General features: G+C 39.7%; 1 protein-coding gene and 1 pseudogene across 2 annotated transcripts in view; both read right to left on the reverse strand.

Moving 5' to 3' along the window:
• Positions 1-26762, reverse strand: part of Ep300 (E1A binding protein p300) — a 62290-nt gene that overhangs the window by 28938 nt on the left and 6590 nt on the right. For both annotated transcript variants that reach the window (XM_040752751.1, XM_005067013.4), the window contains exons 2-11: positions 16849-17486; positions 12174-12350; positions 9573-9834; positions 8272-8385; positions 6902-7147; positions 5319-5412; positions 4770-4907; positions 2809-2926; positions 1189-1363; positions 6-83 (exon numbers count right to left, since the gene is read on the reverse strand). In XM_040752751.1, coding sequence (XP_040608685.1) covers positions 6-83; positions 1189-1363; positions 2809-2926; positions 4770-4907; positions 5319-5412; positions 6902-7147; positions 8272-8385; positions 9573-9834; positions 12174-12350; positions 16849-17486 — 2040 coding nt within the window. The remainder of the gene's footprint in view (positions 1-5; positions 84-1188; positions 1364-2808; positions 2927-4769; positions 4908-5318; positions 5413-6901; positions 7148-8271; positions 8386-9572; positions 9835-12173; positions 12351-16848; positions 17487-26762) is intronic.
• On the reverse strand, positions 26462-26561 carry LOC121143038 (annotated as a pseudogene).

Below are 26762 nucleotides of genomic sequence, written 5' to 3' on the forward strand. Positions count from 1 at the left end.
TTTACCAGGTTGGGGAGTTATCCGAGGCATCATCTGGTTTGGCACACTGCCACGGATCATAGCTGGATCAGGTAGAGGACCATCTGGAGTGGAAGTTAAAAAAAGTTAGATATTCCTTTGTTTATTGAAAACAAAATCCCATCAAATAGCTTAGAGAACCTCTAACCTCAATCTCAAAAAACAAAGGTTTTAGCTAGACAACACGAAGAGTCCATATTGTACTAGACCATTTTTTGTGCCTTAAAACATAAAAATAAAAAAATGAGATTAAAGTATAAATATTTATTAATTTTGGTACATTCTTGGAGTTGGATTCTAAGGTTTCAACAAGGTACACCGGGAGAATAGTGTTGCTGGGCAAATAAGACAGCTTTGTGAATAAAGGTATTTGCTTTTGAACCTAGCAACCTGAGTCTGATACCCAGGATCAACAGAGCTGAAGTGCACACCTTAAGTCCTAGCACTTGGGAGGCAGAGGCAATCAGATCTCTGAGCTCAAGGTCAGCCTGGCCTACATTGTGAGACACCATGTGGTTGTCTGAATGAAAACAGTCCTATACTAGAGGTTCAAATGTGAATGCTTTGGCCTCTACAAAGAGGAACTATTTGGAAGGAATAGGAAGTATGGCCTTGTTGGAGTGAGCATGGTCTTATTGAAGAACATGTCACTATGGTTAAGCTTTGAGGCTTCAAAAGCAAATGCCACAGCTAGTCCCTTCTCCCCCTGCTCCCCTTTCTGCCTGTGGATCAGAATGTAAAGCTCTTGCCTACTGCTGGCTCTAGTACCACAGGTTTGCTTTGAACCATGATGAACATGGCAAGCCCTATAAAACTGCTTATGATGTCTCTTCACAGTGACAGAACACTAAGACACCCTTTATTAAAACAATAACAACAATCCCCAAAATACCTTAAAAAAAAAAAACAATACGTTTTTAGAGAACCCTGAAACTAGTTGGGTCTATCAAAATCTACTGGGACTTGGCATAAACAAAAAGGTGGATGATGGAAAATGCCAATGAAAACACGTATGCTGCCATTTCCTAGGTGTTACAATTTCAAAAACATTCTTGGGCAGTGAAAATAATGGTAGATTATCAAGTTATGTCAGTTATCACACCTTATATTCTTCCAACAATTTTTAAAAGTGGATGTATTATTTTCTTTAGTATAACAAAAATTACTTACTAGTAGCCATTCCTGGCTGTTGCTGTCCCATGTTAGGCCCAGTATTCATAGAAACTGGAACCATGCCAGGAGCACTTGGTAGCATGTTTTGTTTCTGTAGTCTAGTCCTCCGTTTCTCTTCTAATTCTTTCTGGATTTTATAGATCTTCTCAGCTAGGAGGTGGTAGTATTCCGCCTTGAAATAAAATTTAAGGAAAAAAGAAGAGAAAACAGGAATTGAGTAATAGAAAAACTCAAGTAAGATGAAATGTTGGTTTCTTTTAAATAGCAGTCAAGAACTAACTAAAGCTGGCCGTACAGGGAGAGGCAGACAAACCTCTGAGTATGAGGCCAGATTGCTATACAAAGTGAGTTGCAGAAAAGTCAGGGCTACACAGAGAAATCCTATCTGGAGAAAAACAAACAAAAAACAAAAATAGGCAGAAAATTATAAAGACTCTGATATATCTAACTCATTAATCAATGAGGTCATACTTGTAATGATACATGACTAGGAATTTTACTATGAAGTTACAAAATAAAATGTAACTTCTATAGATACACATTTACAAAACACAGACTGGCAATTTATAGGGTACAGAAAGGATGGCCTACCATTTTACTATTTTTTTTAATGTGCATTGATGGTGTTCTGACTGCATGTCTGTCTGTGTAAGGGAGTCAAAACCCCAAGAAGTAGAGATGTATGAGCTGCCAAGGAACTCCAAGAAACCCCTCCTAAGAAAACAACTATTGTTTATCATATTACAGAAGACAAGAAATTTTATTTATTATTATTTTTTATTTTTTTGGAGAGATTCTCCCCTTTTGGCCTCAAACTCATACAGATCTGCATGCCTCTGCCTCCAGAGTACTGGGACTAAAAGTATGTGCCACAACACCTTACCAAGACAGGTAAATTTAAAAATCAACTGTTGTATAATATGATTTTAAGATGTGTTACATTTGTTTATGCTATGAAATACATGCTTAATGATGCAAAGGTGTATTTCATTCTTTTTTTGGTTTTACAAGACAGGGTTTCTCTGTATTCTTTTGGAGGCTGTCGGTACAGCCCGGCCTCGAACTCATGGAGATCCACCTGGCTCTGCCTCCCGAATGCTGGGATTAAAGGCATGCGCCACCACTGCCCGGCCTGTATTTCATTCTTTTATGTTGCATTTGTTTAACTCTGTGAAACTGTGTCATTCTGCCTGTCTAAAACAGCCAATAGTAAGGCAGAAAAAAGGGTAAGCGGGACTGGCAGGCAGAAAGAATAAACAGGAGGAGATAACTGGAAGAGAAGATCAAGGACAAAGAAAGAGGAGAGGAAGACTCCAGGGTCAGCCATCCAAGTACACAGCAAGCCATGGAATAAGAAGTAAAGAAAGGTATACAGAAAAAGAGAAAGATAAAAGCCCAGTGGCAAAAGATAGATGGGATAATTTAAGTTAAGAAAAGCTGGCTGGAAATTAACCAAGCTAAGGCCTGATTCATAAGAACAAGTCTCCATGCATGATTTATTTGTGAGCTGGGTGGCAGGTCCCCCAAAGAGTCAACAAAGAGCAAAAAGCAACTAGCTATAATCAACAGAACCACTTCAGGAAAAAAAACAAAAAACAAAAACAACTTCTTGCTCACTCTATTGTTTGCAGATTCATACATGTCCCCTTCTACTTTACGAGCATATGCAACAAGGTTTTCCATCCGTCGGTCTTTTAAAGCAGCTGGATCCGGAGTGGGAAATATGGCTTGAACACTGGAACATAAAACAGTATCACTGTAATAACATGTCAGCTTTCCATACATTCACCAGGGAAGCACACAATAATGTAAATACTGTTTTCCCTAATCATTAACATGGTTCATTCACAAAGTATAAAAATCCTTTTTTGAAGTTGTTAATTTCATTAAGTCTCAACTTTTTTCTTTAGAGTGTTTTACCTGTGTGCAATTCTAGGACTGGAATTGCCGACAGCTGTAACTTGCCATGTGGATGGACTTCGGTCCTTGGCATAGCAGCCAGTGCCCTTAAAGTCACCTCACATCTCCAAACCCTAAACTATTATTTTGCAAAATTTAACAACAGAACATGGTTGCCTAGTTTTACTCATCTCTAGTGTTGTGCCTATTTTTGATCATGTTTTCCTATGGTGATATCTTGCTTGTACAAATAAAGTATGTTTGGAGGAGGTCACAGAATGGAGCTTGCTACCATAGAGATCTGGAGGTTTGTACAGACAGACAGGAAGTGAGGTAGCTGGGCAGAAACAGGATATAAGCAGGAAGAAACAGGAATGGCTCTATTGTCTGTTGAGACACTAAGAAGGTACAGCGCCCTTCTCTCTGATCGCTCAACATTTCCTTCTATATCTGACTCCAGCTTTTTTATTATCTAGACAAATTAAGAACTCCATTAACATTTTCTTTCTTTTTGTGGAGGCAGGGTTTCCCTGTGTAACAGTGGCTGTCCTGGACCTCAATTTGTAGACCAGGCTATCCTTGAACTCACAGAGATCTGCCTGCCTGACACCCCAGTGCTGGAATTAAATAACTGTGCCACCACACCTATCGACTGTTTTTATTAAAGGAAGATCGGCATTACAATATAAAGAAGCATTAACAAAATTTTTATAAGCATGGCTTTGGAGGCTATCCTGGAATTAGCTCTTGTGGAACAGGCTAGTTTTCAACTCACAGAGATCCACCTGCCTCTGCCTCTTTAGTGCTGGGATCAAAGGCGTGTGCCACTGATTAAGAGCACTTCCATGAGCTGGTAAGTGGTGCCACATGCCTTTAATTGGTGCCCAGTGCTTTGAAGAAAAAGGAAGACGAATCTCTGTGAATTCAAGGCCAGCCTAGTCTACAGGTTGAGTTCCAGGAGAGGTAGGGCTGTTACACAGAGAAACCCTGTCTAGAAAAATAAAAAACCATAACCATAACCAAAACCAAGCAAACAACAACAACAACAAAAAAGCAGCAGCGGCAGCAATTCCTGTTCTTTCAGAGGAATCAATCAAGTTTGGCTGTCAGCACCAACATCAACCAGGCAGTTCTAGTGGAAGAAACACTCTCTTTTATCTTCCCATGCATTCATACTAAACTCACACAAAAACACATACACATGAATAAAATTAACTGTTAGGCTGGAGACATGGCTCAGTAGTCAAGAGCACTGACTCCTCTTCCAGAGGACCTGGGTTCAATTAACAGCACCCACATGGCAGCTAACAACTGTCTCTAACTCGAAGATCTGACACCCTCACACAGACGTACTTGCAGGTAAAATCCAATGCAAATGAAATAAAACTAAGTATATTATTATTAAAATAAAAAGGTAATCTGTCAAAATAACAACCTAGTTATTCATAGTAATAATGTTTTTGTTGGTAACATGCCCAGCATTTTGGAAACATTGCTGTCACAATAACTTTTTTGGGGGAAGGGGGGTTTCAAGACAGAGTTTCTCTGTACTGCTTTGGAACTTGCTCTGTAGACCAGGCTGGCCTTGAACTCACAGGCGCCTACCTCTGCTTCCCTGTGCCACCAATGCCCAGCTGACACAATAACTCTTAAGAGTGACATGCCATTGTCTTACTTACAGTTTATGAACAAGATGGTTTCGAAGATCCTGAGTAATATCTTCATGCCATTGCTTCCGAATTCCAGTACTAGATGGCTGAGCTGCTGTTGGCAAAGGACCTAGAGAGGCCACACTGGCATTTTCATTCATCATTGGGCTTTAAAAATGAATGATTAAAAAGTGTTACATTTCCTTATGAAGGATGAGGATAAACTCTTGTATTGAAAAGCCAAGTCCTGTCACCAGGCTATATTGCCACGTGGACACACTTTATCCCACACCAAGGCCCTTGAGCAATGGCTTAAAATAACATTAAAAAGAAAAATTCTTTTAAAACTCCAAACACCTGCACAATATATTCTGATGGTATCCATCACTGAAGAATGGAATGGAGCTGCAGCATTGCAAATTCCTATTTCTCTTGGAGGGGTATAAATTAATCCAAGTCAAGTGATACAAATGTCAAATAAGGTTATGAAGAGACATCCTGCTCCTTCTGAAAATCAAGGAAACTAAATAAACCCAGGGATTTTTTTAAAGTATTTTAAGGTATAAGACACAAACTTACTTTTGAGAATTTATGGCTGAATGCAACATGGAGTCAGAAAGAAGATTCGGCGTCTGAACCCCTACACCTCCATTTACACCCATAGGGTTAGCACCTAAAGTAAAACAATGCAAAGTAGGAAAAGAAATAAAATAGCCATCACACATTGAAAACTATAAGTGAATGGTCAACTTAGCATGCATATATGTATGTATATATATGTTGGTTTTACGAGACAGGGTTTCTCTGTATTGTTTTGGAGGCTGTCGTCCAGCTCAGCCTCAAACTCACAGAGATCCGCCACCACCGCCCGGCAAACAGCACATATATTTAGCAATGCAACTAAGAACACAAAAAGACTAACACATGAAGCAACCTTACAAACCAATTGATAGTGTTGCTACACTAACAAGAGGACCAGAGTTCAGATATGCACGTAAATAAAACATGGATGGTACTCAAATTGTCACCCTAGTACCAAAGGGGTGGTCTCCAGAACATACTAATCAGCCAATCTAGACAATGAGTCTAGGCGCACACCTTTAGTCCCAGGGGAGGCAGAGGCAGGTGGATCTCTGTGAGTTCTTGAGACCAGCTTGGTCTACAAGAGTTAGTTCCAGGACAGCCTCCAAAGACACAGAGAAACCCTGTGTGGAAAAACAAAACAAAACAACAACAAAAAAGGAGGGACAACAATGACACACACACACACAAAAGACCCAGACTCAAATTAACAAAAACAAACAACAAAAAAAGGAAAATAAGCCTCAGTGGTTAAAAGCACTTGCTGTTCTTGAGGATCTGGGTTCAGTAGCCACATAAAATACCAATCTCAGAAATCTAATAACCTGCTTCTCTTTCAAGTGTTGGGATTAATGGCGTACAATATCACCACCAAGTGAAGAAATTGTAGCTTTTTAAAAACAAGGTTGGTTTAGCCAGATGTGGGGTTGCATGCCTTAATGCCACCACTTAGGAGACAGAGGCAGAAGGACCTCTGAGTTTGAGGCCAGCCTGATCTACAAAACAAGCTCCAGGACAATTAGAAAATACAGACATTTTGTCTCAAAAAACAAACAATAGCAACAAAAGCAACCAAATAAACCAATGAGATGACTCAACGGGTAAAGGTCCATGAGACACAAGGGATCTTATTTCTGGAAATTTAAACTCAAGTATGAAAAGGGAGAAAGTGACCAAAAATATCAGCAATGGCTATAACTGCTCTCAGCATATGAATTTTATGCTGAATTTAATCATTTATGCTATAATTTAAAATTATCTTAATCCCAAAAATCATTTTGTAAAAAATAAAAGAGAGGGAGACAGTAGAGGTAGGGAGGGAGAGAGAAGAGAGGGAACACACTATTATCAGGTTATTCTTTGTTTTTTGAGACAGGGTTTCTCTGTATTGCTTTGGAGGCTGTCCTGGAACTTGCTCTGTAGACCAGGCTGGTCTCAAACTCAAGAGATCCGCCTGCCTCTGCCTCCCGAGTGCTGGGACTAAAGGCGTGTGCCACCAATGCCTGGCAAGGTTATTCTTGACTTACACACACTATTTACACATTTAATCATATCACCTCTAGACTAGAAAAGGAACTTACTCATGTTGTTCATGGGTCGCATGCCTTGGGGAGACTGCCCAGATTGCTGGTTTTGTTGATTCTTTGCTTGTACCTGGGGTTGTGGTGGAATCTGGTTCACTTGATAGGGTAGTCCAAGTGCAGCATAGGCTCTCTCTATAGAGCTGGGGTCAATCTGACTGACAGTGCTTAGGCTAGGGGTGGACTGCTGACCCACTCCTAGAGAGCTAGGGTTCCCGAGCCCAACTGGTGCTCCAGTCAGAATTGCTAGAGAAGGAAGACAAAAGACACAGTATCAGAATATTTGAATTGGTTAAAAAAAAAGAGAGAGAGAGACTAAAAGGCTTAATGAATTTTTTTTAAAGTTTCAATTACTGAAGTGTCAATAATTATAGATGTGTCTCCAATTAGTTTTTCGAAAACTTTTCTAGATACATGCTTTGTATTTACTTCCAAATTTACCTCTTAATACTAAATGCTAAATATTTTGTGGGAAAAAAAGATATGGTAGTTGTATATTTTAATATAGTATTTTACTTATTACTTTTCTCTGAAAATAATAAATTCACATTCACACAGAATCACACCCCCAAAAACAAGGCTTTAAAAAAAAAACAAAACGCCAGGGAAGCCAGGCGTTGGTGGCACACGCGTTTAATTCCAGCACTTGGGAGGCAGAGGCAGGCGGATCTCTGTGAGTTCGAGGCCAGCCTGGTCTACAGAGTTCCATGACAGTCTCTAAAAAACAATACAGATAAACCTTGTCTTGAAAAAACAAAAAAAAAAAAAAACAAAAACAAACAAAAAACCACCAAGGATGTGGTAATGCATGTCTTTTATCCCAGTGCTTGGGAAACTGAGGCAGGCAAGGCAGATCTGAGCTCCAGGACATCCATCTACAAAATAAGTTCTAGGACATCCAGCATTGTTACACAGAGGAAAAAAAAACTGTCTTGGAAAAAAACAAAAAACCCCAAACAAACAAAAATATTCAATTTTTTTTGTCTAAATTCACATATTCTACTTGGCTGCAAGTAAGAATATTCTGCTCAATACCAAAACTTCAACTTTGAAAGTTTACAAGTAAAGAACAAGTTGTATATGATGGTGCACAGCTATAATCCTAATACTCAGAAAGCTGAGGCAAAAAAGAAAAGTTCAAGGCCAGTCTGGGCTACATAGTAAGATACAATCTCAAGGGGGGAGGGGGATGGGAGGGATACATTCACCTGTTGTTTTTAAAGGTAAGGGATGCTGAGTCCTTCAGTATGACATGACAGGACTAGTTTGTTCACTAGAGTCTCACAGTCAAGCAATACTTTAAACTCTATCAAATGGCACTAGTATGCTTCTCAAACTTGGGTATAAATCAGCAAGATTTAATCACTTACACTGTTGATTTCGCTTATCCCCAGCGTTTTTGAGAGGAAGACACACAGGACAATCATGCCTTGTACAATTCTTCCAGTGTGAAATGATTTGTCGAGAAGATGCACAATGTGCCACTAAAACAAAACAGTAATTTCAAGGTTTCTTTACAGGAATAACAGCCAACTTAATAAGTACTCCAGATGTGGTAACTCTTTAGTGATATCCTAAGCTATAGTGTAAAAAACATACCTATAAAACAGTGATGACACACATAAAACTATTCAATTGCGTTAAACTATATTGTGTTGGGTATCTGCCCAACTGGCTATAACTAAGCCTTCAACAGTACTTTCTGAGCAGTGCTATGCTGGAGCAAATCAACCACCAAATATCACAAACTAGAAGGCTTTACAACTTCTCATCCCACCATATCCCCCTCACTTAAAAAATATATTTTTTTTTTGCTGTCTTCATAATTTCCCAAAGAGAATACAATCAAGATTCTTTTACCAAAGTGGGTAAATAGTATTATTTCATCCAGACAATAACTTTTTTTTTAACGAGACAGGGTTTCTCTGTATTGTTTTGGAGGCTGTCAGACCTCTCAGTGCTAGGATTAAAGGCGTGCGCCACCACCGCCCGGCCAGACAATAACTTTTTAAACGTATTATGATAGTTGTGAAGACAGTTCAGGGAGTCAAGAGCTTGCTGTGCAGTCATGAGGACTAGAGTTCGAATGCCTGGTACCCAAAATGTGTTAGTCATGTTAATCTCAATGCTTTGAGAGCTGGTGACAATCAATCTCCAGAACAAACTAGATGATAGCTAGATCAGCCTAATCAGTGACTTCAGACAAATTTATGGGTAGAGACATGGATCAGCAATAGAGTGTTTGTCTAGTATGTACAAGCTGCAGGTTTCCATCTCCAGGAACAGCACAAACAAGCAAATGTACACCAAAAAGATGTGATTTCATTGGTCAGGAATGTACCTGGAGTATGAAGTTGCTTTGTTTATAAAGAGGAGTGGGCCAGGTGTTGGTGGCAACACCTTTAATCCCAGCACTTGGGAGACAGAGGGAGGGGAGACAGAGGGAGGCGGAGGCAGAGTCAGGCACATCTCTGTGAGTTTGAGGACAGCCTGATCCACAGAGGGAGTTCCAGGACAGTCTCCAAAGCAATACAGAGAAACCCTGTCTCAAAAACACACAAAGGAGTGGAAACCAATTTATGCATTTTGATGTAAAACATGAGCATGTCCATAACAATGTCATCACCATAATCAAAGTACTAAATAAACAATCACCCCAAAGGCCACTTACCTTGACAGGACTTGCCTGACTGGCAGTGTGTCATGTGGTTTAGAACATTTTTCATGGTTCGACAATGGGGAAGATTGCATTGCCTCACTTCCCCATTAGCCTGCTCCCGGCGCTGGCACTTGTGAGCATGTAAAAGGAGAACAAGCTGCTGCTGGATGAGCTTGCGCTTCTCTGGATCAGCTGTGTGTGCTCCAGAACCCATCCCAGGGGCGACTGAAGTCACCAGGCCTGGCTGCTGGACCGAAGGGGTAGGCTGCTGGCCCTAAAAAATGTGACAAAAATTTGTGTGCTATCTTTTAATAAGGACTAGATATTTTCAAATTAAACCCTTCTTGGCAATTTACTGTATTCCAGACTTCATTTTTTTATTTCGATGGAACGAATTCAATAAATACATGATCAGGACACTTAGTGCAGTAAGAAAATACAACACCTCTCAGAAATAGTCAAAGAACGTATAATACACAGAGAACTAAACCAAAATGAAGAACAGGTAAGCTCCACATTCCCAGTACTGGAGGCTCAGAGAGTATGATCCAGAATTCAAGGCCAGTATTTGCTATACAATAAGTTTGAAGCCAGCCTGTTACTAGACCCTGTATCAAAAAGCATACAGGGGATTGATAGATGCTTTAAAGCACGGAGCTTGCTCTTCCAGAGACCTGAATTCAGTTCATAGCACACATGTCCAGAGCTCACAATACCTATTAACTTAGGCTCCAAAAGATTGAAGATCCTTTTCTAGCCTACTTTGGCACCCCCACGAATATAGGACACATACATATACATATAAACAAAAAAATCTTTTTTTTTTTTTTTTTTTTTTTTTTGGTTTTTCGAGACAGGGTTTCTCTGTGGCTTTGGAGGCTGTCCTGGAACTCACTCTGTAGACCAAGCTGGCCTCGAACTCACAACTCACAGAGATCCCCCTGCCTCTGCCTCCCGAATGCTGGGATTAAAGGCGTGCGCCACCAACGCCTGGCTCAAAAAGAAATCTTAAAACAAAAAAAAAAAAAAAAAAAAAAAAAAACAAGCATTGGAATTAAAGGAACATGCCACTATGTCTGGAAAAAATTTTTTTCTATACCTCGAAAAGAAATAAACTTTTCCTGCCCAACAGTGGTGGCACACAACTTTAATCCCAGCACTCAGAAGGCAGAGGCAGGTGGATCTCTGTGAGTTCAAGGCCACCCTGGTCTCTAAGAGCTAGTTTCAGGACATCTAGGTCTACAGAATAACTGTCTGGGAAAAACCAAAAAAGGAGGGGGGTGCGGAAATAAACCTATTTCATAAGAAAGTAAGGACATGTTCTATCTTTTTATATTTAAAACTTTGTAAAATACAAGCAATGAACATAACACAAAATATTAAAAACATGTACAAATAAAATTACTCTAGGACAATTCTTTTTTCTTTCTTTTTTTTTTTTTTTTTGTTTTTGTTTTTTACGAGACAGGGTTTCTCTGTGGCTTTGGAGGCTGTCCTGGAACTAGCTCTTGTAGACCAGGCTGGTCTCGAACTCACAGAGATCCGCCTGCCTCTGCCTCCCGAGTGCTGGGACTAAAGGCATGCGCCACCACCGCCCGGCTCTAGGACAATTATTGAAAGGACTATTACATTTAAATTTACAACTAGAAACTGAACCAAATACAAGAGACCGACCCATCTGCCTCCAGAGAGTGAAGGTGTGCTGTACCACACCTAGGGTGTCCCCTAAGTGACAAGGTCTCACCTTATCTCTGGATGGCCTGTAACTTGCTATGTAGACATGGCTGGCCTAAATTTACAGAAAGTCTCCTTATTAGAAATTTTTAAACAGGTGGAAATTGTCTACTACAGATGCTGATCAATGAAGTTTAACAGTAGCCAAAAATGCATTGGGTTCCATCCAAACAAAGAGAAACAGATAATTTTGAGAGAAATTAATTATTATAGTAATATAAATAAAATCAGTATACTGGGTCCTTGAGAGTAGAGTCTTTCTCCAAGCACAGAAAGGGTCTACTTTTCATTCCTTCAATTATCAGTAAAGCCCGCTGAAGGACAGAACCAACGACTTCATTGCAGCACACATTTGCTCTTATTTTGATTAATCTTCCTACTGATCAATATGTATGCACAGGAAAGAAAAATCTCCGCATGAAAATTTTGCAAAGTGAATCCATTCCCCTCACATGACTCAACCCGTCATACATCTCAGGCTCCAAGTATGTATACCACTGTGTTAAATGCCAGTCTACTGCTCACAAAATGGCTCAGTGGGTAATAGCAATGACCTGATTAAAGTTCAAGATTCACCTTAGGAGAAAAACCAACTCCCGTAAACTGACTTCTAGCATTCACACATTCACCATGGCATGTGTGCACACACCCTACCTCACACAACATTAATAAATGTGAAAAAGAAAGAGCCAGGTGGAGGTGGCACACAAATTTAATTCCAGAACTTAGGAGGAAGAGGCAGAAGCAGAAAGATCTCTGTGAGTTCAAGACCAGCATGCTCTACAGAGCGAGTCCCAAGACAGCCAGGGAGGGCTACACAGATAAACCCTGTCTCCAAAATCAAAAAAGAAAGGAGTATAAAAGAAATTTTGTACTCACCATGTTGGGCATTCCCCCACCAGGAACTGCCTTTTTGTCCATTGCAAATGGAGATAAGCTATTTGGTAATACAGTCTTTGCCTGAATTTGGAGACCAAGACCACTGGCTCCAATCTGCTGTCCAGAATTCTGAGTATACGGTGAACCATAAGGACTGGGATTGCTCATCATTCCCATCTACGTAAAATTAGAAACAAGATTTCATTTTCCATGTTAATAAGACACCACCATTCTGATACTTCATGTTCTATATTACAAAATCATTTTAAAACAAATACTCTGATCATAAAAACAAACAAAACAAAACAAAAACATGCTGAAGCGCCCAGTAGATGGCTTAGCAGGTAAAGGTGTTTACAGCCAGTCTACCAACTTGAATCTGATCCCCTACACTTGTAAAAGTGAAAGGAGAAGCCAGGCTGTCTGTGTGCACCTGTAATCCTAGCACTCTGGAGGCAGAGGCAGGCAGATCTCAGTGAGTTCTAGGCCAGTCACAGAAATCCTGTCTTGAAAAATAAAAATCAAATGAAAGGAGAGAACTAACTCTACAGGGCTATTCTCTTACCTCTACACCCATGCTGTGGATATGTACCATACATACAACCAAATAAGAAAGTCTATGTGTCTCAAAAGTACTTTTCACAGATTAAGGGTGTGCCACCAATTTCTGGCTTGTATTTACATTTGCACATCCACACACACTTGCATGAAAGTAATTACCACAGGGCATGTACAGAAGTTAGAAAACTATTTGAGGAGTAAAGGGCACCAGGCTTGGAAAGTTTTTTTTTAACCTACCAAGACATCTCACAGGCAACACTCTCACCAAGGAACCTGGTCACAACTTCTTCATTGTTGAAATTAAAAGCCCTTGCCATCATAGCCAGCTTTTCTCATGTGTGCTGGGGACTAGTTAAGTCTGTACTTTTGTGGCAGACATTTATCCAAAGACCCTGCTCCCCAACTGCATTTTCATATCAGGCTTGGATCTGTGAGGACTGTAATTCTTGCCCTTAGGTGAAAGAAGCAGAATTACAGTCCCATGCCAGGCACATTAATTACCACTCCTTATGTGACTACCTGATATTAACTTGCTTCCTGCCTCCCCCCCAAAAACAAATTAGATCACAAAAATGCAATTTTTAAATTTCCCTGTCTTTAAATAGCACCACTTAACATCTTTTTCTTTTGAGATGCACTCTCACTATGTAGCAAAGGCTGGCCTTAAAAGTGTAATCCTCCTGCGTCAGTCTGCCAAGAGCTGGATCATAAATACCACATACCACCACATGCATCTATTTTATATGTGTGAGTATTCTGCCTGAATGTGTGTCTGTGCACCACTTGCAAGCACTGCCTTTCAAGGCCAAAAGAGGGCATCAGATTCCTGCAACTGGAGTTAGGGTTGGCCACCATAGAGGTTCTTCAAATAGTGTACCTGTATCCTCTGGAAGAACAGACAGTTAACTACGGAACCATTTCTCAAGTCCTTGGTTTATATAAGTTTTAAAATTCTAATATTTATTATAGAATAATTATGATGCCCATGTCTATACTGAGTTACAATTCATTAATTACTTCCCTAATTAAAATAGAAATTCATTGAGACATAGAATGAAAGGCATTAAGAGCACTTTTTCTTGCAAATGATCAGCATTTCTAGAACCTACATGGCAGCTCACTACCTTCCATAACTCCAGTTCCAGATGCTTCTGATGGCACACACACACACATGAAAACAACAAACAAAACAAACAAAAGCACTCTACCAGGCAAGCTCAAGCTTGTAATCTCAGTATTCAGGAGGCTGGGACAAGGGGATTGAATTTGGCAACTTTTGAGTTTGACACAGAAAAAGGTTAGAGTCGATGGCACATGAGTATGCTATGTATAGTCAGGTCCTCCTGTAGGCCAGAGCCATCAGATCCCCTGAAGTTCTATTTACAGGTGCTTAGAAACCACCCATCCATCATAGGTACTGGAAACCAAGCTAAAATCTGTAAAACCAGTACAAGCTCTTACTGTTGAATCATCAGCTCTACTCTAAAACACTCTAACTCTTAATTTAAAACTTTAAAGATCAAGAACTCTTGTGCTGGAGATATACAGCTCAGTTGATAATATTTCTTGCCTGCCATGCACAAATCCCTGGGTTTAACCCCTCTGTTCTGCACCCCACAAACCACCTATAATCCTAGCATTCAGGAAGTAGTGGCAGAAAAATCAGTATTACACAGAAGCCGGAGGCCAGCCAGGGATATTGAGATCTTAAACAAAAACTCACCAGGCGGTAGTGGTGCAAGTCTTTAATCCCATCATTTGGGAGGCAGAGGCAGGCAGATCTCTGTGAGTTCAAGGCCAGCCTGGTCTACAAAGCCAGGGATACACAGAGAAATCTTGTATCAAAACAATATGTGTGTGTTTGTGTGTTTATATAATCACACAAACACATATATTCATTTATTTATGGAATAAAAGGAAGCTCAGTGAGTAAAAAATGATTGGCATGCAAGTATAACTTGTGTTCAGATACATGTAACTCCCATAAAAGACTGTTGCACACTAGATTTCGTAGTGCCAGAATGTTATAATGTAGGAGGCTGCTAGTGAGTAAAGTCACCAATGGTCTTACCAAGGTATGCACCTTGCAAGCTACAACACAAACCTTCCACAGGTAAGATGTCCCCAGTGGTGCAACAGTATCCTTACCATCACATGGGTAAACCACAGGTTTCTGACTGGATTTCAGTCCTGTTCAGAGGAGGAAATTCATGCCTCATACTGTAGAAGTCCATTTGCTAACTAAGTGAATATGACGCCAAAGTTCCTTCTTAGTATTTTTGTTTATATCTATACTCTAGTGCTGCTGTAAGCCTTAGTCCTTGGTCAGAGAAGCTTCTTTTTGCATTGAACAATGGTTAATGCAGAATCATATTGGTCACAACTGGTCAAGGTGTTTAGAATAAGTGATGGTTGAGTGTTCAGTGGCAAGTGGAATAATTATATCACCCCCAGGCTCAAGGCACATGAAGAAGGACCAATGTAAAATGCCAGACACCATATGACTGCTACAATAATGAATTCACAGCAAATGTGATTACTTGAACAAGATCTGCACAAGAGTCAGTAAAATGGTTCAGTGGGTAAAAGAGTGTGTGCACGCAAGTCTGATGACTAGAGTTCAACTAGAATCCACTAAAGGTGAAAAGGAAAGAACAAAAATCCAGTTGTTGGGATCTCTCATAAACCAGCTGTAGGCTATAATGCACACCCATATTATTTTAAAAAGAAGGGGTGGGAAGGGCCACAAGGTAGAGGGTCCATTAATAAATATCTCATCATGGATAGGGGAGAAATTTATTACCAGCAGCTAACAGTTGCTAGGGAAGGATAATTCATTTACTCCACAGATAAGCACTGGACTTTGTTGCTCATATGTGCAATCCTAACTAAACTTAATGGGTCACAAGCAAAAATAATAAGACACAAAAAAGCTGGGTATAGTAGCCTATGCTCTTAATTCCAGCATTACAGAGGCAGGCAGATCTGAGTGCAAGACCAACCTGATCTACATAGTGAATTCCAGGCCAGCCAAGGATACACAGCAAGACACTGTTTCAAAACAACAAAGAACTCAAACAAAGTCCAACATTTGGTTATTAAACAACTTAGAGTGCTACTTAAAATTTCATAGGTTTCTTTTCTTTTTTTAAATCCTCAATATCATCAACAGTGCATAATGTTTAAAGTGAAAGATACCTACCCTCACTCATCCTTCTAAATGCCAAGCTGGAGTGAATAAAAATTTTAAGATGGGGAAGGGGAGCTGATTAAACCATAGATGGTGGACCATGGAGTCAAAGGAAGGAGTACCACAGTAAATCTGGGGTCTACCTGATCTATATTGTGAGTTCTAGCCAATTAAACTATATAGCAAGACCTTGCCTTCTATTTTTTTTTATTTATGGATATGTGTATGTGCCTGATGAGGTTTTGTGCACAATGTATATATGTGTATGTATCTGCAGAGACCAGAGAGAACTGAATCCCGGGCTGGAGGGATAGCTCAGCCTAGGCTAGGCTCACAATCAAAAATATGAGAGTTGAATCCCTGGAACTGGAGTTACATGTAGTTGTGAACCACTTGTGACTGCTAGGAACTGAACTCTGGTACTCTATAAGAACAGCCCACGATCTTCTAGTCTTACTAACTGCATGCATGCGAGTCTCTAAAAAGAACAAATAAATTCTCAACCTAAACAATGTTAGTATCTACTATCTTTTTATTCTTTCTTCCAGATAGGGCTTCTCTTTGTAGCAGTCCTGGCTGTCCTGGAACTCACTGAGATCTGAAGTGCTGGGATTAAAGGCATGTGCCACCACTGCCTGGCTTCAATATCTACTATCTTTAACTGAGTTGAAATATTTACAACAGTTAGGCCAGAAAGATTAGGACTTACAGGCAATCATTTTGGAACAATCATGGAAGTACAGGATATCAGTCAAGTGTAAAACAACATATTTTCTATAAAATTAGTAAAAGAGCTTAAGACTTATACCAACACATTAGATCCTTGGCACATAAACACAAGAATAAATGAGTAATTCTAAGCTCTTCGTTTATCACTGAAACAGCCAAACGGGTACTTTGTACACAAACAAAAACAGAACTCACCTTAAGGGGCTGGGGACCTCTCAATCCTGTTTGTCCTCCCATCTGAGGAGAGCCCTGTTGTAGTGGCTCAGTCAATAAATTGCCAGCATTGCCCATGCCTGGGTTGGGATACTGCATATTTGGCCGTCCCCGTCCTGCTCCAATTGAACCATTCATGACTTGATTGGGCATTATCCCTTGTCCATTGCCTGCAGCCAACATTCCAGGATTCATGCCAGCATTCATCCCTGTGTTCATTCCCATGGGCGGCTGATTCACCGGACTGTTTATCATACCTGTTGTGGACTGTGTAGGACCCTGATTTGGTCCACTATTGCCCATCCCCATGTTGGGAGAAGTCAAGCCTGTCTGTGCCATTGGGCTTTTGACCATGCTATTTATCAAACCTAATCCGGGGCTGTTCTGCTGGGCCTGGCTGGCCATAACTTGGCCTGGGCCACCAACCCCCATATTGAGGTTAGGAGAACTACCAGACCGTAGCAATTCTGACAACTGTTTATGCTTAGAGGCTGCATCTTGCACTATGCCAAGACTTGTTTGAAGCTGACTAATATCGCCACCATTGGTTAGTCCCAATTCTGTAGAGTTGATTAATTCATCTGGTAGGTCATGTTCCAGGTCAAACAGTGAACCAAAATCTAAAAGCAAATAGAAAAGAAAAGGTTAAGTTTGACACAACCCAAATCAGAAGCACATGAGACAGTTTGATTCTTGGTAAGCATAAATTAAAACGTATCTACACTCTCCACAGAAATCTACTTTTTGTATTGGTTTTTCATATATATTTTAAAAGTGCTAATTTTGGTTAGACAATTTAAAAAATATAAGAACCATGTCTAAAATAAGATCAATAGCAAAGAGGGCTTAATGTTGGTATAATACCCACTAAACCAGTTGCCAAAAAGTATTAATAATCGTTAAAAGGTGTGCTAGACTGGATGGACAGCTCATTGGAGAATGGCATTATAACCAAGCCTGGCAACCTGAGCTCATGCCCCAGAACTCACATAAATAGAAGAGACTGACTCCTGTAAGTTGCCCTGACCTTCTCCATATCCACAGGTGTGACCCAGACATGTATACAAACACACAAATTACTGAAGATGTTTTGTAAAACATTTGTTTTCTAATTTTACTTAATGTGTGTGCCTTCAGAGATAAGAAGAGAGCATCACAGTCCCTTGAGATAGAATTACAAGTGATTGTAAGCTGCCTAACTTGGGTTCTGGGAACTGAACTTAGTCCTGTGGAAGGGCAGGAAGGAGGTGCTCTTAACCACTAAGCACTCTTTCCAACACCCCCTTCCCAAAAAAACCCTTAAAACTAAATTCAGTATGGTGGTGGTTCATGCCTATAATCCTAGCATTAAAGAGGCTAAGGAAGGGAGAACTTGCTTGGGGACATAGTGAATTTCAGGCCTGCCTAGATTACAGAGTGAAACCTTGTCACAAAACAAAAATCTGAAACTTTCGTAATTATACTGGGCAATCCCAGTGTTCCTTTTTTTTTTTTTTGGTTTTTTGAGACAGGGTTTCTCTGTATTGTTTTAGAGGCTGTCGGTCCAGCCCAGCCTCGAACTCACAGAGATCCACCTGCCTCTGCCTCCGAGTGCTGGGATTAAAGGCGTGCGCCACCAACGCCCAGCAATCCCAGTGTTCCTTAGAAGGAAGGTTAAAATGCAAACTAAATACTCTTCATATATAAACAACCAATACAAGTCTGGATGCGGTTGAATAGAATCAATTAATTGTGAGCCACAGCCACAGACTATCTACTACTGTTTATCCCTTCTCATATCACAAGTATATTCTTCGATAGTGGGGTGAATTTGCTTACATGACTTGTTCCTACACAACAGTTTGCCTTAACCAAAATCTAGCTAGAAAGGAGTATAGAACACTGCCTCAGGGTACCTTTAACATACAAACAGACACTCTCTAGCTCAGCCAAGAAGATACAAGATTTAGGCTCTTCAATATTGGCACTTTAACATTTCACACCAGCAAATTCTTTGTCGTATTGTAAGGGGAGAATGTCTCATGGCTTTAAAATACTCAGCAGTTACCTCTCTCTGTCTTTCATTGCAAAACTTAATTACCAGTTTGAGGTTTACAAAAGCAAAACTTCAAATGCACATACAAACACACCACAGTATGATTTTAGCCCATTGTTACAGCTCACTCTTATAATTCCAGACTTGGGAAGTAGAGGCCAGATAAGAGTTCAAAGTCATCCTAGACTACGTGAGACATTTTCAAAAACCAGTTTCCATAAACTATCAACTGAAACCTGGAAAGGTCAAGTAGTTCTTTGTTGACCTATGAATTGTTATGACCTGTCTTAAGACCTAAGTGTTTTGAGTTTTCTTTCCTTTAAGTTTTCACGTGGGAAGAAAACTAATGGGAACTGGGCATGGTGGTGCACATTTGTAATCTGGTGCACACCAGAACTTGAAAGATATACAGGAAAATTGGGGGCTCAAGGGCAGCCTGTTCTATGTGAGATCCTATCTTTAAAAAAAAACTACATTGCTGTAGGCTATAGAGAGATGACTCAGTTGTTAAGAACCAGAATTCTGATACCAGTACCCCCCAAAAAAAGTACATTACTGTAGGCTATAGAGAGATGACTCAGTAGTTAAGAACCAGAATTCTGATACCAGTACCCACATTGGGCAACTCACAAATGGCCTCCTGAGGTATCTATACTCTCACAAGCATATCCATACCATTCACATAAACACATAATAAAAAAATTAATCTTTTAAAATAAAATACATTAACAGGCATTTAATAATTAAAGATATTTGAACCTACACAATCAAAAACTTAGTCCAGGGTGAGAGTATTAAGCTTGAAGTCTGGAGTTTGGATCCCCAGACATTGTAATCCCAGTGGGAGGGAAGCAGAGACAGGGAATACCAAAACCAATCTGCCAAACAGATCAGACCCAGTTCCCAGTCAGATTTATTTAAAAACCCTGCCTCAATATAAAAAAGCAGAATGAGATCAAGGAATACAACCCAGATTGACCCCAGACTTCCACATACACACATTTGTGTGTATGCCCACATGGATGCTAATATGCACACACCACACACATACAAAAAAAATTAGTTCACTTGTGAAAGGCAGTCACTTTAGTAATACACTTAACTTAATATTATTAAGTATAAGTATGTGGCTTCTCTCTCTGTTGTTGTTGTTTTGTTTCTATGTGTAGCCACCCTTGCTGTCCTGGAACTCTCTCTAAACTAGGCTTTATATGGCTTTCTTTCTGGGTTGTGATTTGTTTTGTCTTGTTTCATTCATTTAGGCAGGGTTTCATGTATCCCAGGCTAGTCTAGAATTCTCTAACTAGCTGAGGATGATCCTGACCTTCCAATTCTCCTTGCCTTCATCTCAAAAGTGGTGGGATTACAGTTGTGTGTCATCACACTTGATTTTATTTGTTGCTAGAGAATGAACTCAAGGCTTCACATGTGCTAGGCAAACAGGTTACTAACCCTAGCCCTAGAATTGGGATTATTTATTTTTTTTATTTTCTTCTTTTAAAGAACCTATCAGGCCTTTTCTATCACAACAATGTAAAAAAAAACATGCAGAAGCAGTCAAGATTGCCTAGTGAATACTGTACTATTGCTGCAGAGGATGCAAGTTTTGTTCCTAACACCCAATTCAGGTGGCTCAGAACCATCTGTAACTCCATCTCTAGGGGACTTGACGTCCTCTTTTGGCCTCCAAAAGCTGTACATTCAAAAGCACAAACCCAAATTATTAAAATTAAATATTAATTTTAAAAACCACAATTTGGAACGTAAATTTTGAGTGAAGGTGATCTAAAGCTACTAACCATTCAAATAATTGCTTAATATACTAATACTTTTCCTTCACTACTTCCGTGTTTTTACATTATTGAGTTCTGTTTTATTTTTACGTCTGAGACAAGAGTTTCGCTGTCTAACAGCCCTGACAGTCCTGGAACTCTCTCTGTAGACCAAGCTGGTCTCCAACTCAAAGAGATCCTCCTGTCTCTACCTACCGAGTACTGGGAGTAAAGGCATGTGACAACACCATATTAAAATTATTTTGCAGGGAAAGTCTATTATCAGCATACCAAACATAAAGTGAAGCAACTAAAATAACCTTCAACTACTTAGACTTTTTAGACATGTCACAAATTATAGATTAAAAATTATAAATAAACATAGCAATAAAAATAGCAGGGGTTGGAGCTGGAAAGATGACTCAGTGGTCAAGAGCACTGACTACTGACTGCTCTTCCAGAGGACCTGGCTTCAATTCCCAGCACCCACATAGCAGCTCATAACTGTCTGTAACTCCAAGATCTGACATACATGCAGGCAATAGAATAATGCACATAAAATAAGAATAAATTATTTTAAAAAAATAGTAGGGTCTGTCTACCAAGATAGCTCAGATAACAATGGCACCTCCTGCCAAGCCTGAAAATGAGTTTGATCCCCCATACCCACATGGTAGAAAGAGAGATCACAGTGTCATAGTACACACAAATAAACATGGGGGTATTTAAAAATAGGGAGTCAGGCCTTTAATCCCAGCACTTGGGAGGCAGAGGCAGGTGGATCTCTGTGAAGTAAAGACCAGCCTGATCTACAGAGTAAGTTCCAGGACATCCAGGGCTGCAAAGACACATCCTGTCTCAAAACACAAAAGTCAGGGGGTGGGGAATGGGGTGGGGTGGAAATACAGCTTAGTTGATTGATAGAGTGCTTGTTGAACACACTGGATGCTATCTATCCTCCCTGGAACCGAACAAAACTGGGCTTGAGGTAGAGTGTTGCAGAGATGGCTCAGCAGATGAAGAGTTACACACTACTTTAGCAGAATTCCAGTTCAGCTCTCCCACTCATGTGTATGTTTAGCATAGGCCTTTAATCCCAGCAGGTGGGAGGTGGATCTCTGAGTTCTAGGCCAGCCTGTCTACAGAGGGGTTCCAGGACAACTATTTTACAATCAGGTTCTCTCCCTGAAACTGATTCTGTGTACATCACCATCAGAATAGTCTTTCACCAACTGTGTTTCTACTCCTACAGTTTTTGCTGTGACAACCAAATAAATGGCAAATTCCTTAGCATATTTGTCTTCTCATCTTCCCAATATCCTTTTCCATCTGTTTCCATGAAAACACCCTAAGCACAGAGCGTATGTTCTAGCCACATTTTTATTTACTTTATGTGAAATACCCTTCCCCGTGTCTAAGAAAAGCTAAGTATTTTTAACCCTAGCAACTTTTGTTCAAATACACGTTAAGCTAATATGAATTTTTCCAGCAACACCTAAGACCTATGCCTGAAATATTCCTATCAGGTTACCCTTAAAGATTACCAGAGCACTGCTTGTAAGGAAACTGTGTATGTGTGTATACCACCTCACAAGATCCTACACTCAATAGCAGAAACCACCTTGATTCATCTCTATATCCCAAATGCCTAATCCTTTGTAAATACTTAGTCTCTGCTAACTACAAAGGAACAGAAACCAAATGAAGATAGTATCTTACTCAATTTAGAAGAAACTTCAGGTTGGGCGTTGGTGGTGCACGCCTTTAATCCCAGCACTTGGGAGGCAGAGGCAGGCGGATCTCTGTGAGTTCAAGGCCGGGCTGGACGACAGCCTCCAAAACACAGAGAAACCCTGCCTCTTAAAAACCAAAAAAAAAAAAAAAAAAAAAAAAAAAGAAACGTCAAACTGTCCAAGTTTTAACTCCCCCATCATATTCACTCATTAGTAGTCTCTCTCTCTCTCTCTCTCTCTCTCTCTATATATATATATATATATATATATACACAATATATATATATACACACACACACACACACATATATATATACATACATAATTTTAGTAAATGACCTACCTGTCTTCCCCAACTTGAAACTTGATTTTTCCACCTGGCCACTTCACTAGAAACAAGTTATGTCTCAGCCACTGAACTTCCAAACCTCCCCACTTTTTTCTATCTTCTGTGATAAAGACTAACCCTTACTAGAGCTAGAATTCTTTAAATCTCACTTCTCTTACTGCCTCTTTCCAAGTCTTTCATCATTTTAATATCTTAAATGGCTAAAATGTAAAATTTAAACCTCTATAAGCATTGTTAGTCCCGAATAATTAACCCCTTGCTCACCTCTCTCTTCTATTCCTCCAGTCAGGTGTGACTTTCAGGTTCTCAGAATGACCATGTTCTAGCCTCATGTACTCCCTTCCCTCCCCTGTTCCAGCCAAACAACACTCTTATTAGCCCTATCTATTATCAGATTCCAATCAGGACACAAATTTCTCAAAGATATCCACCAGTGTTTATAAACTAGACTAAAGGCTCTATATTCATCCATCTGTCCCTGTATTTTCCAAATAAATGCTAGTCAGACAGACTCTTTAGATATCAGTCTTTCCCCGTATCTTTAATTCCAAGAAGGCAAAAAGATATCATCTGTCTGAACTTGGTTTCATAAACCATGGATAAATGCACAGCATACAACAAATATTAGCTCAAAAGACAACTGCAACCTTATTAACTCTTCTCTAATACTTTAAACTGTGATTCACAAATTAGTAGTAGGCCATAAAACTAAATCAAGGGGGTAGCAATCAGTGCTTTGAAAAACCAAAACTAAAACACCAATAGGAGTAGGGAGATAGCTCAATCAATAAAGTGCTTGCCACTCAAGCATAAAGACCTGAGTTCAGGCCCCCAGTGCCCTTGTAAAAGCCAAGCAATGACACGGTAATTCTAACTCTGGGGGAAGCAGAGAGAAGAGAACCCTGAGCCTTTTGCTCATCTGTCTAGCTTAATCAATGAGCTTCAGATTCAGTGAGACCCTGCCTCAAAAAATAAGATGGGGAGTGACGACAGAACACACCCAAAATCCACACACATACAGGAGCATACAAATACATATAATTTCACACTGTGACCAAGGTTTCTGATTCTACATGACTGTAGTTTTTTGTTTGTTTTGTTTTAGTTTTTTGAGACAGAGTCTCTCTGTTTAGCCCTGGCTGTCCTGGAACTCGATCTGTAGACCAGGCGGGCCTCAACTCAAAAAGTTCCACTGTCTCTGCCTCCTGAGTGCTGGGATTAAAGGCATGCACCACCACTGCCTAGCCATAAATGTAGTTCTTAATTCTTAACCTAGGTGTTTCTGGCTCAGATAGGACTGTCATAGTTTGAATGAAGCCAGCCTGAGTTATAGTGTAAGACTGTCATTCATGCATGTATGTTTATATTGGAGTGATAAAACAAAACAAAACTGAAAGCAGCTACATTTTTCTTCCTCTTTATAAGAAAGTTATTTTTTTTTTTTTTTTTTTGGCCAGGCATAGTGATTCTACCCTCAGAACAATGGGCAGGGTAGGACCATCAATAAAGATTTCAAGGGAGCCTGAGCTACTGGCTTACTAAAGTGAGTTCCAGGTCACCTTGTAGTACAGAATGACTTTGTCTCAGAAAAACAGACACAGTGCCTGAAGAGACAGCTCAAGCCGGGCAATGGTGGCGCACACCTTTAATCCCAGCACTCGGGAGGCAGAGGCAGGCAGATCTCTGAGTTAGAGGCTGGGCTGGACGACAGCCTCCAAAACAATACAGAGAAACCCTGTCTCCAAGCATCCACACGGTGCCTCACAACTGTCTCTAACTCCAGTTCCAAGGAATCCAACACCCTCTTCTGGCCTCTATAGTAACAGACAAACACACACGCAATGTGCATGCATACACTTAGACAAGCACTCACACATAAAATTTTTTTTAATTCTAGACAAGCAAATAAAAACTGGAAAAAATTAGTACTCAATCACATCTGCAAAAACTCATTCTAATCTTGAATATTGCCAATAGGAACACCAGTTTCTCATACTGTTAATGAATACCTATGCATTTTAATTACTTAGGTATGAAACACTGTGATAGGCATAAACATTGAATTTGGGGCTTTTTGTTTTTAGAACAAGACCTCACTCTAGTTGAGGCTGGCCTAAAACTTGCAGTTTCTTGCTTCTAGCTGCCAAATTCTAGAACTATAGGTATATCATGATTAAGAGTACCTTTGTTCTCATTTTGCCTCTTTGTTCCCATATTCTTTGCTAAAAGACTGAATCTTTGGGTGGACAATATAAAACTCTGCTACAAAACTTACTTGATCACTATAAACTCTAAGTCTTTGTCTTTATCCACTTTATCTGTATGTCCATTAAAATAAAACCGTACCACTAATTTCCTGGAGTTAGCAGTAACTAGCTAACATAATGTGCACACACTGTGCAAGTGCTGTCTTATTTAATTTTGTCCCAGGGCCATTTTATGTAGCCCTTGATAGCCAGAAACTGTATCACTTTTGCAGCCTAAACTAAACTCTATCTGGAAAGAAATAATTAGTTGAATCCTCCTAGAGTTCTGGGATTATGGGTAAATACCACCACATACAGCTTTCCTAAACAGAGAGTTCTCAGTTAATCAATCCTCACCACAACTCTGTAATAGTGGCTGCTACAGGTAAGAAAGATGAATCCTAAGTTAGGTTATTAGCTCAAGGTACAGTTAATAATCAAAGGTAAGGGATTCTCAGCTCTAAGTCTGACTCTAAAATCCCATTTAACACCCTCCCCAAAACAGGGTCTCAGTATATAGCTCTGTAGACCAGGCTGGTCTCAAACTCACAGAGAGCTGCCTTTATCCACCTCCAGTGCTGGGATTAAAGGCAGGAAGCACCACAATCAGACATCCACCTACCTTTTTGTTCAACAGATTTTTATTGGGCTTTTTCTGTGTTTTGAGACAGGATTCCACAACAAGTAGCCTTGGAAGGCCTAGAACTAGCTTCGTAGACCATGCTAGCCTCAGAATTCTTTGAGTTTTTTATTTTAAAAAGAATCTACATCCAAAAACAAATTATTTGTGGGGCTGGAGAAACGGTTCAATGGTTAAGAGTACTTACAGCTCTTACAGAAAACTGGGTTTGGTTCCCAGCACCCACATGGCAGCTCTAGTCTCAGGGGATTCACACCCTCTTCTGATCTCTGAGGGTACCAGGCACAAACAAAATGCAAGTTAAATATTCACACACAAAATAAATCTAAAATTAAAAGTAAAATAAAATTCAAATTGCTAAGAGGCTTAATCAATTAATATTTATTCTCTTGGCTCCCCATTGGGTGTGTAAGTTCCTCACAGCATGCATGTGGTAGCCAGAGAACAACTTTGTAGAGCTGGTTATCCTTTTTAGCCTTTACATGGGTTCTTCTGATTGAACTCAGATCTAGAGGATTGCACAAGCAAGTACTTCTACCCACTCAGCCATCTTGACAGCACCATTTTAAACTCTTTAAGAAACAAGCAAAAGAAAATTTATCAAAATTTCAGAAGGAAACTACTAATCATCATATGAAAATAGTCATTTGCAAAAATCAATATTGTTATTTTGGTTTCTTAGTTTTGTTTCTTCAATTTTGTTTTGAAATAGGACTGGTCTCAAGCTCTCAGTCTTCCTTGCCATATTCTCCTCAGCACTGGAATTATAGATATGCAAATTAGAGATGCTCAAATGGACACACCCAACTCACTATTTTCTTAAAATATGGAACACCTCACAAATTTTCATATCATCCTTTTTCAGAGGGGCCATGCTGATTTTTTCTGTATTGTTCCAATTTTGTTTCCTATTAATTAATTGTTGGGTGTTATAAACTGACAGAATGACTTCTGAATTGTTTTTGTAAATTTACCAGAATTATTTTATAATCCCACTTGTATCAGGGAACATTCTTCCCTTTCTTTAAACATTTAATATGCCTACAAATATCACTACCAATTGATTTCCAAACATTTCAAATATTTTCTTCAATGAATAGACTAGAGGAGATAGAAAAAAA

The sequence above is a fragment of the Mesocricetus auratus genome, unplaced genomic scaffold (genome assembly GCF_017639785.1).
Source record: "Mesocricetus auratus isolate SY011 unplaced genomic scaffold, BCM_Maur_2.0 Super-Scaffold_100010, whole genome shotgun sequence".
NCBI lineage: Eukaryota > Metazoa > Chordata > Mammalia > Rodentia > Cricetidae > Mesocricetus > Mesocricetus auratus.